General features: G+C 42.3%; 1 protein-coding gene across 2 annotated transcripts; it reads left to right on the top strand.

Moving 5' to 3' along the window:
• The first annotated feature begins 666 nt into the window (after positions 1–666).
• Positions 667–11,311, top strand: XRCC2 (X-ray repair cross complementing 2). 2 transcript variants are annotated; one of them, XM_084507496.1, is made up of 4 exons: positions 1,029–1,678; positions 4,772–4,853; positions 5,342–8,955; positions 10,329–11,311. In XM_084507496.1, exons 3-4 carry the CDS (start codon positions 8,547–8,549, stop codon positions 11,042–11,044), a joined length of 1,125 nt encoding a protein of 374 aa, XP_084363622.1. In that variant the 5' UTR covers positions 1,029–1,678; positions 4,772–4,853; positions 5,342–8,546; the 3' UTR covers positions 11,045–11,311. The 2 variants fall into 2 exon arrangements, with proteins under 2 accessions (XP_084363623.1, XP_084363622.1); XM_084507497.1 differs by lacking the exons at positions 1,029–1,678; positions 5,342–8,955 and adding an exon at positions 667–783.
• The last annotated feature ends 55 nt before the right edge of the window (positions 11,312–11,366 follow it).

Below are 11,366 nucleotides of genomic sequence, written 5' to 3'. Positions count from 1 at the left end.
CAGGCCGCGGTCCTCAGCAGATCCCACTGCCGAGACACGCCGGGCGGCCAGATCCTGCCCAGGAGCATCGCACGCTCAGGTGCACGCATGTATGCAAAATATTCCAGATCTCTTTTCATCTGAACCATTAATTGCGAGCTGGCTTCTGCGGGAGTCATTTCGCAGGCGTCGGGGTTTAATGGTGGCCACGCGGCTGGGTTTCCTTTGAGTCACTTCAGCCCCAAGACGGCCATTTCCGCGCAGGGGAAACATTGCTCATGTTTTGCCTGCAGAACCAAGGAAGTAGGACTTCCCTGGCCACGAGGCTGACGGGGGTGATGTCCTCAGCACCCACAGGGCACAACGCAGCCTCACACCCCACAGGACCTGCGCCGTGCCTCATGTTGCTCCCCATAGGGGCAAGGTGGTGGTTCAGGGCCACCAGTAATGACCAGGAGCAAAAAATAAAAGCAAAACGGACACCAAGAATATATGAAAAGAAACGCTCTTAAACACATAATTTATTTATTATATTATAGAATAATATGGAATATTATTGGAATGCCTACGGCGCCCACAAAGCGCCGAGGCGGGACTCGAACCCGCGACCCCCCGAGCAGCGCCTCACAGCCCACCCTGGGCGCTGAGCCACGCGTGCGTCGGGAAGGGCCGGGCGGGCGGTGCCAACGCGCCTGCGCAGTGGCCGCCACCGCCGCCGCCGCTGGGGCCGGAGCGGGGAGCGGCGCCCCCTCCCCCAGCCGCGCCATGGGTGACGCGCTGCGGAGGGCGGAGTCGGGCACTCAGGTGAGCCCCCCCTCCCTCCCCCCCCTTAGTGCCCCCCGCCTCAGGCCGCCGCCCGCCGCCATTTCCCTCAGGGCGGGCGGGCGGTGTGGACGCGCCCGGGCTTCGCTCGCCGTCCGGCCCCTCGTTGTGCCCGGGCGCTGTGTAAACGAGTTGTCTGTCCCCAGAGGGGTGTGGGGAAGGGCAGGGTACACCCCGCTGGCCGCCCTGCCCCCGTGCTTGGCGGTGTGGGAGGGAAGGGGAAGCCGCAGAGCCGCGCCCCGCCGCCCTGTGAAGCGCCTCAGGGCGAGGGAGGCGGAGAGGGGGTGACACGGGGGGTGCCGAGGGTTGGATCCACCGGGAGAAGCTCCCGTCACGGTGGCGGTGGATGTAGCGAGGAGGAAGAGCTGTGGAAAGAAATGAGGAAGATTTGGTTTAAATACAGCGTGCGAAGTGGAGTTGCTTTCGTGTTCTTCAGGGAAAAAGGAGTTGGGTTTGGGGGTTTGTTGGTTTTCCCTTCCCTTAAATGTTACTTGTTACTTACACTTCCAATCAGCAAGTTAATTAGGTAATGTATGTTATGGTATTGTGATATACTAAGTACAAAAGCATAGAAACACGTATGACAGTATTTATTTCTTGTTGAAGCGCTCTCCTTTTTTTAAGGCACAAGTTCTTAAGCTCTTTCGGCACACAAAACACAGCTGCCCAGTATCAGCAACTATACACAAAAATATACAAAATAGCAACAAAAATATACACAAATTAAGGACATGTCTTCCATTTGTGTCTAAGTGGTTATATGTATTTGTCCACATGAGCAGCACCAGCTGGGGGTTCATGTGGCAGAACGACCAGTGGTGGAACAGATGAGCAGACCTGAACTGGGGACAACTGACAGCCAAGGCATTGAGAAAGAGTAAGGAAAGTGGTCAAGAAAAATGCTTAAAGCCCTTGAAACACAATTTCATTTAAAGCAAACTTCCTCAAATAGCCTCATGTAGAATATCTGACTTTAGTGAGGGTTAGGCTGAGACCGCAGTCTGATAATTTTATTCTTGGATGTAATTAATGCAACAAATTAGAACTTCTCGCAAGACACCTTTGGTATCTCACAATAAAATGATAAATTGCTAGCATACATCTTCATGCCCAAAGTTTACAGAAGCTCAGTTAGAGTGGTTGTGGTGGTTGAAAATTAAATTTTGTCTCATGCTTGAGATGTGTTTGTGTTTATAAATAGCCTGTAGGTTAGCTCATGGCCTCTAGCAGAGCTAGAGTATTTAATTTGAATTTCTTTAACATTTTAATTAAGTAATATCTCTGACAAGACCTACGTGTATGCTTACATTTATGCATAACTTCATTGAATCCAATATAGTATAAGCATTACAATATATTAGTCAATGGGACAGCCCATATGCATATTTCTTTATTAAAAAGATTGAATTGATAAGCCATAAAAGACATTGCTGAAATACTTCAGTCTCGTCAGCCTTGCTGTCATTAATGAAATTTAACCCAGCTGTTGCCCAGCTCATGCTGGATAGCTTGTTTCCTATCACGTGTACCTGTGCGCAGCTTCTTGTTTGTGTAATTGCATTTCTCAAGGACATGTATGACTGAAGACCTACCACTAGCATGTTGCTGAAAGATTATGTTTTCTACAAAAGAAGATGAAAACATTGTAAAGGAAGAAATGAGCATCTACAGTTGAATTATAGAATTAGATGTCTCTAATACACAATTTGAAATTGTAGGCTTATTTTTTCCTGGCTTTTTCCATTGCACTGTTTTATCCAGAAGTACCATGTCCACAACACAGCATGAGACACCTGACTCCCACCATCCAGATTACTCTTTAATTGCCATAGATTTTTTCCTTCCTCCCCCACAGTAGACAGTGTAAGAAGGCAACATGGAAATGCCCTCCCTGGAGCCGAATCAAGGCAGCTTCTGCTGGTTTGGGAGAACCCATATTGTCACTGCCTTCACTGTCTGCAGAGGTGAGGGATTCCTGTCTGGTGCCTCATCTCGGTGCAGCTTCGCTGCCGTCACTTCTGTTGTGGTGTGGACAAACCTTTGTGAGATCTGAAGGAAAATTGTTCGCTGTTTCTGCCAGAAACCCCATTGCTCACAGCGTGACACTAATGAGGCAAGTGCCTTTGGAGATTCTGCTTCAGAACTCGGAAGTAAATACAAGTTTGATAAAAACACAGGTGCACTATCATCAGCAAATTACCATAAATTACCTACATGAGCACTGCTCAGAGTAAGCACCTGTAGTTATTTAAAATGAACGTAAAAACTCATCATTTAAACAACCACAGATTCATATTTAAACGATAGAGATCGATCTATTGTGTGTTTCCAAAGCTGGAGCGGTAATCTTAAAGAGGTAATAGTCTAAGAGGAAAGTGCTTTTAGTTTCCAGAAAAGAAAGGGGAAAAAAAACCAACAGTGGGGAATGTATTTGTTAATGTAGGAATGAATTCGGGAGCAGGAGGCAGCAGCACCATGTTTTGACCATCCTGTGGGGCCTCGTGTCCCAGCCCAGTGGTGCTTCCTTTTGCTGGGAATTGAAGGGCATCAGAAAGCAGCAGCCTGTGGTGGTTTTCCTGTTTCTCTCGACTTCCAGCACCAGATGAGGGGGGCGAAATTCCCGGCCTTTCTCCAGGAGGGGAAGTTTCTCCTCCCCACAGCCCAGGGCTGCGTGCGTAGGGTCTGCAGCAGTGCGGTTGGTAGTGGCAAGCGCTTACTTTATGTGCCCTGAGAGACATTGGTGTGTTCTCGTGGATGTAAATCCATCCGGATTTTTACTTCAGTCAGGTCACGGGAACCTGCTGGTTCCCAAAACACTCCAGAGTTCTCCAGGTTGGCTTTGTGTGCTGCACAAACGTAGCAGGAGGGTCTGCAGATCCCGAGCGAGGTCAGTTTGAGTGTTTTATGGCCCTTCAGTGAACATGTCAGAAAACTCTCCTGAAAATGTGTGAACAGGCAAACAAAGGCAAACACATTGACATTTTGTTAATGGAAGGGAATGTTAAAATGTCAATGAAAATGTCACACTTAAATTCCCATCATGACCACTTCAAGTAAATTCAGGGCCATTTAATGGGGCTTTATTCTGCCATTAAAGGCAAACACATGCACAACTGTTTAAACAACTTTTGAGACAATTCAGAGTAAATGTTCCTCATCGATATGGCAGGGAGGAAAGTAAGATAAGGCAGCGTGTGTTTAGAGGTTTGTGCCCACTGCTCCTTTCATGACTGCCTTTAAGGAAGATGCAGTAAAAGCAAACGGGATTTTTTCGTTTTGCTTAATTCTTTAAATGGCAGCTGGTTGTCTTGGAGGATAAAATTTTCAGCACCAGGATAGATGCTGTGAGCGTCCTGGTAGTGTCCTTTCTTGCGTGTGTTAATGTACATGTGGAATAACAGCTCTTGCACAGGGTGAAGTGCTAACTGTGTGCCAAAACTGCAAATAGTACGAGTGAGGTGGTCCATGAGAGTCCTGCATACTTTTCCAATGCAATGTACATGCTTTTACTGATAAATATGCAGAGAGGCTGACTCAGGAGACTCATGATGGGTAATGCTCTGCCTCTCAACCTCGTGGCCTTGTGGAGGTGTGGGTTATTATGGATGCTCTGCTATCCCTTTGTTGTATCAAATGGCAGCACTGCTCTGTACCAGAGGCAATCCCTCTTGCTAGTTTACCTGCGCAGCTTTTTCTGTTGTTGTTTGTTTGTTTTTTTTTTATATTCCTCCTAGTGTATATCCACTCCTTATCACCACTGAATCTGTGTGTTAATTATTTGTAAGGATGGAAACTTCTGCTCCTGTACCCGAAGACTGTGCCTATGCGTTTATAAAAATGTTTTCAAATCAAACCAATCTTTTGACAGGACTGTCGTTGAAAACTCCTTGTTCTTGGAGTCCTTTAAATGTGATTCCCAAGACCCATTATTTTGAGCTGACAGCATGTCTCTTCTATCCTTTTTTAAAAGCTACTCGCACGCCTTGAGGGCAGAAGTTCTCTGAAAAATCTTGAACCTTGTCTGTTTGCTGAAGAAGGATCTCCCGTTCATGGTAAAAATGTATCTTTATCCTATTTATGCAAAAATGTCATTGTGAAAGTTTTCTCAGAGAGAAGCATTCAAATAGATCTTTTTACCTTGGATTCAGAATTGTAACTCTTAATGTGATTTTAGGCAAACCAGATAAAGTGAAATAATGCAAAGTCATCCTCCTGAGCATTATTCTGCTTTAAAATGTTTTATGGGTTTTAAAGCACAGGTGTAGGTGAGTAAATACCAAGCACGTTGGTTACCATAGAGTTTTGCAGATATTTGTTCTACATTGTCACTTACCTTTTTTTTTTTTTTTTTTAATTTTAATCAGTGGTCTAATTTTAATCAGTGGTCTTTTTGACACCTGTACAAGTTTAAGGTAGAGTCTTGTAGCAAGAAGTTTTAAAATCAAGATTGGATGTTGTAATGAAAGAAATACTGAGCTAAATAGAAATAAACGGAATTAGTAATTTCTTGATTATCCAGGAATTCTGCCTGTTTTTGCAGATTATGTGAAATTTCATGGATTCTACAATGGAAAAGACTACTCCGATTATGCAAAACTAGAAATACGTAATAAAAAAAGGCATATGGATGGCAAACTGAAAGGCTCATGCTGTGAGATACCACAGTTATTGAATTTATATATATGTATATATACATGTATGAATGAATGAATGGGCTTCATATGAAAAGTATGTGGCTGCAGTGGTTATCAGCATACTTGTCTGCAATTTGAATTCCCACAAATTATAGAAGGTTCAGAAGAAATGGCAGAAAAAGCAATAAAAAGGATCAAGATAATTGGATGAGAGATGATGCGTAGTCTACAAATGCAGTCTCTGGGAGACCATTCACGTACTATTTTGCAGCACTTGGGAGTACATTAAGGGTTTAGCAATATATGATGCCTGCCCCTAGAAGTTTCAAATGTGATATAACAAAGATAAAGGGCAGAGAAATACTGGTAAGTCACTGCGAATGGAGTGGAGTATGGAAGATTATTTAAACACTCTCAGTTCTGAATTGCCACAAGAAGAATTAAGAACCAGTAGTGAAACTGGTGTAGGCTTCAAAAGGCTCCTGGAGTTGTAACGTGTCTGTGTTGTTGTTGTTTTGTTTAAGAAGAAATATTTTTATTTTGAAAGAAATGCAGCTATAGGAAATGCTGATATTTCAGCCTATTTTTAAGTACTTTACATACAAGTAACAAATGTTTGAGACTGAACTGGGCCTGCTCTGGTTGAACAGCCTCCAAGCAGCCTTCCTGGGATTCAGTAATTGCCCTTGGTGTTGCAGTCAACAGGGTTAAATAACTCCATTCCCAAAATTATCAACTTTGATTTTAAAGCTGTGTAGGTTGTTCACGTCTAACAATTCTTCCAGAACCTCAGCTCTGAGATGGCTGGAAACTTTCTAGTTTCATCACTGGTTTCTCCCCGTGCCAACACATACATTGAGCTTGGGAAGTACTTCTGTTTTTCTTCTGCTTTTAACAAATGGCATCAATTATTATCTGTATTGGTCATGCTTCTTGGCTGACACTAATGGAGTTGCATAAAGTTAGCAGAGATCTTTATATATATATAAATGGCCTTCACCTTTTATTTCATTTTTGCTTTGTCTTTTAATATCACAGTATATATATTTATGTGAGTCCATGTGTTATTTTGATGTGTGTTCTCGTTATTCAGTCCTAAATCCCTGTTGAAGATCTACCTCTCCATTTGTCATGAACTTGGCATTTAGTAGGTCATTAGGGACTACTGGAACACATTGCCCACAAAGAAATGGTATGATTAAAGCTACGTGGTAACCTACATTTTTTCTTTTTCCCGATGGTATTTGTAACAAAGCTACGTATATATAAAGTTCCAATAAACCATATAAAGGTTACATCATCATTAAGTGTTCGTAACATGTATGTCAGAATACTACAGAATGGGAACAGTTAATATAGGTAGTGCCGTGATTCTGATTGTGATGGAACTGTGTATTTAAGAAGACATAAGTGTATTAATTACATACCATTTGAGCTCTTCTGGAATGGAGGAAAAGTGACATGAGCATTAAGTAAGCTTCCGCTATTGCCAGGCGTATTTCTCCTGTGGCCCTGATGTAAAGGTGTGGGTATCCATATGTAAAACTCTGATGTTCAGCAGTAGCGTGACATCCAAAATGAATTTGGAATAAATATTAAGCCTTTATACCCCACTTACAGATGGTACAAATATCAATGACCGTTTCTGTACAATATTATAAATCAGTAGCCCAGTAACTTCAAGGTATTTGATGGTATGAAACCTGTAAAGCTATTGCTGAGTATTCTAATTGTCTGCTTCTAACTCCAGTGTCAGAAAAAAGTTTTACCAACATTCACTAATGTAATGATTACAGGAAAATTTTAAGACCAATGTAGTTGAAACAATAACATGGAAAAGATGACCAGAACTGAGCACAATGTTTTAGTTAAAAATATATTAGTGTTATATGAATATTGAAGTTTATGCAACGTTGCATAGCAGTGGACCATTGTGCTCTGTAGTCTGCCTGTAGTGGGCCAGCTCCAGTTTGTCTCTAGTTCAAGCTGCTACGAGCCAAGCGATGTGTTGGGTTACTCCTTAAAACATACTTTTTGAATTTGGCAGTGCTGAATTTCCTATGAAATCACTCTGATAATCTATCTTGATACGTTAAAACCTTCACAGCCTTAAGTTATTAACCCAATTAGTTTGTCTTCTCCGCCTTTTGCCAAGCTAATGGGACATTAATCTGCTGGTAGATGAACTGGTAATGTTGGGCAACACCAATTCTAATAAAAAAAAAAAATCCCATTAACTTTCTTCCATGTTAAAGTGTCTGTCCCTACTCGGCCTCCCAGACTGTTTCCATCCCTTGACAGTATCTCTTTACTAATCCTCCTCTCAAACTGTTTTGACATTAATGGATGATGCTGGTACTGATCACTTAGTTTCTTCCATGACCTAACATGAGAGATAGTGTCAGTGGCTTTTTGAAAACACTGCTGGCCACACTTCCTCCTCTGCTGTGTCACTGTTTGTCCGCTCTAATCCAGAAGGATGAATTTCCCCTCGTTATCTTACCGTTACAGCCTGGTTGCTAATTTAATGAAACCCTGCGTTTACAGTTGTTGCTATAAATGGCTCCTGTTTTGCCCCAGTTCTTTTTGTGGGCAGTCTCTTCAATAATCGTGAAGGCACAGAAATCCCCTGCTCCCTTGAGGTTTTCTTACAGTCCAAACTTAGTCTTTTTGGAGTGTCAGCACAATGTCCGTGTTTTGGTCAAACTGCAACCTGGGTGTGCATCTTTTGGGGCAGTATGCAACAGACTTTGACAGGTGCTTAGCTGTCGTGCTGTTAACATTTATAAGCCACCACAAAAACTCTTAAGAATGATTTTTCATTGAGCTTATATTTTTTACTTAAATAAATGAGTTAGTTCTGCCAATAAAGGTTCCTCCAATGTTGTTCTGTGCGTTGCAGGTCTCTTACGTGATGTGCTATAGGAGGTTAGACAGAGCTCCTGATAAAACATCTTCAAATGGATAGAGTCAAGCACTTCACAGAATCATTTTGTTTGCATAATACCAACTAGTAAGTCAGATCTACCTGCTGCTGCTTCTGAAAAGGCACAGAGTTACTGTGTTTTCTTTAAACAAGGTATTTTGCAGTGAAGGTAGGTCTAGCAATCCATGTTGGGTAGTGGCCCAGTCCAGTCATTGATCTGGATTCAGCAATTCACTCAGGGTGGCAGAAGCCTTGTGCCGAAACCTGGGGCAGGAGGAACATACAGTTTGTTCTTTAATGAGAAATGCCTCAGAACAAATGCCTTTGTTCTAAAATATTTCAGTGGACTTGAAGTAGGAGGGCCTACCCAGTGTATTTGGAGGGATTTCTCCCAAGCTGGTGTCCTATTGTCACAGGTTTGCTATGTCACCAGCGCAATGGATGTAACAAAGCAGAGCATCAGCTGGCTGCAAGTGGTGGAGCTGGAAATTGCGACTTCTCAACGGGAAGAGAAAGTGAAGATCTATGTCATAGGACGTGTAGTCACCTTTCATCTCAAAAGTGGGGAGAGCCATTCAGAACAGATAAATGAAGGTTTGGGAGGCAATCAAGCTTCTTACATAAGTTTCAAAGTATCAGGATTTCAGGAAACTGGCGTTGCAGTTTTGGAGGAGCAGGGAACTTGAATACAGAGAGGCAGGCAGGCTGAGTGCCACTGAAGTGGGCGAATTGTCACATCAGGGGTAAATTCCTTACAACACTTGCAATAGGTGAGGAGCCTACTTCTTCCCCGCCACACACTGCCCCTTGTCCCAAGCTGCGTGTTGACATTTGCATGTGCAAACGAGGGCATCCTCTGTGAGCTGAGTTTACCCTGCTAACTCAGGCAGGCACAAACACGTTCAGGTAAGGTTGCAATTAGTTCTCTACTCTTGCATCCTACTATGGAAAGCTGTTAGCCTACTGGCACTTGCCAAGGCCATAAAAAGCCATGACCTTCCTATGGCTATAGTTGTGTGTTCTTCTTACTGCTTGTATTTACCCTGCTGCCTAAAATCCAGAATATGATAAATAATCCAGTTCTAAATTAGAATTTTGGAAAGGACACCTCATAAATTAACCATTTTTTTTTAGAGTCTTGCTCTGATTTTAAGACATAAGAGACTTTTGGAAAAGGCTTTAGAGTCCCTTGCATTCCCATTTGAACTGATTTCCTAGTTATGGGTAATGCTTTTTTAATTAACTTGTTAAATTCACGTGATATTTATGTTACTGACACACACAGATCAGGCAGTTAGGTTATGTATGAACAGAGACCTCTGCTTCAGACAGCACTCATTGCCTGGAGTTCAAGCAACCTGCAAGCCCCTTTCTGACAAAAGAAGCAGCTTCTTATTGTGGTCACATAAAAGAAAATGTGGGCTCAGATTCCTGTCGGTATGTTGTGATGTGTGCAGCTACCAAACAAGCACAGAGCAGACATAACATGTTGAAGGACAACCTGTGCTGTAAAAATAGATATGCCAATGTGATTTAGACCTCTAACATCAACTTTTTTTTCTTGTCCTTTACTTTTTTTTTCTTAGTTTTATGTACGTAATTTAAATAGATGGTTTCTTAGCCACTTTTGTGTCGCAGTTTCCTTTTCAATCTTTATCTACCTGTATTGATTAATGAAATCCAGTTGCCAACCCCTTAGTGGTATCATTGTCCTAGATGCTATTGGTAGGCTTTTTTTCAACCGTTGCTGCCTGTTGATTTCCCTCACTTCAGAGGCCTTCCTCGAAAATCAGAATTTCTCTTGGTAGATGCCAACCAGGATTTAAACAATTTTTATGGCTCTCAAAGCTTCCAGAAATGTATTTTCCAATGACTGAAATAGTGAATATTGGTTCCGTAAAAACTGAAATTTGACTCTGAGCTATAAACGGCCTCACGTGACAGCTTGCTTCTTTGTTTTTGAACAGGAGATGTCATTGAATTCCACGGTTCAGAAGGAACAGGAAAAACTGAAATGCTCTACCACCTGGTAGCCCGCTGCATCATTCCAAAGTCAGGAGGAGGACTGGAAGTAGAAGTCATGTTCATTGACACAGACTACCATTTCGATATGCTTCGTCTGGTGACCATTCTTGAGCACAGACTGGTGCAAAGCACGGAAGAAATGATAAAGCAGTGCCTGGGAAGGCTTTTTCTTGTGAACTGCAATAGCAGCACCCAGTTACTTCTCACTCTTTACTCTCTAGAAAACATGTTCTGCACTCACCCCTCTCTCTGCCTTTTGATTGTAGATAGCATATCGGCTTTTTATTGGATAGACAGAAGCAACGGAGGGGAGAGTCTTAACTTGCAGGAGATGAATCTGAAGAAATGTGCAAACTTTCTTGAAAAGCTTGTGAGGGAGCACCACTTAGCCCTGTTTGCGACAACGCAGACAATTATGCAGAAATCTACAAGCTCTGCAGAAAGCTTTTTTCCTTTAAAGCTTCAGCATGAATTTGATACAGACTACAGGCCTTATCTCTGTAAATCATGGCAACAAATGGTAACCCACAGGATATTTTTCTCCAAGCAATTTAATTCTGGCAACAGCAAAGGTTTTACAGTTGTTTCTTGCCACCTCAAAAAAAACAATGTTGTAAAACGTTCATTTAGTGTTGCAGAATGCGGTGTTCAGTTTTAATTTCAGTTTGTTTTTTAAATGCCTAGCAAATCTTGGTGCTTAAGGCCTGGAAAGCTCTAAGTAGCTTTTAGTACCTTTTAAATGAGCTGTTTGTTGCTGGGTGATTACGAATTTTTGTTATCATTTTCTTAAAATTTAGCAAAGGGCAGGAAACCTTAACATTTTTGAATTACTGTTTGCGTTCAGACCCAACCAGTGAGGAATGTTGGCAATTATTTGTTTGTGCTTATTGCAGGAAGCGATTAAATCAAGAAAATTATAACCAAAGTCATTTAAACCTCCTAGTATCCTTCATTAATGTAACCTTTGTGATACGCAGTCA

Source organism: Aythya ferina (assembly GCF_964211825.1).
Source record: "Aythya ferina genome assembly, chromosome: 2".
NCBI lineage: Eukaryota > Metazoa > Chordata > Aves > Anseriformes > Anatidae > Aythya > Aythya ferina.
Note: the sequence above shows the minus strand (reverse complement) of the source record. Positions and strands in the feature narration are given on the sequence as shown.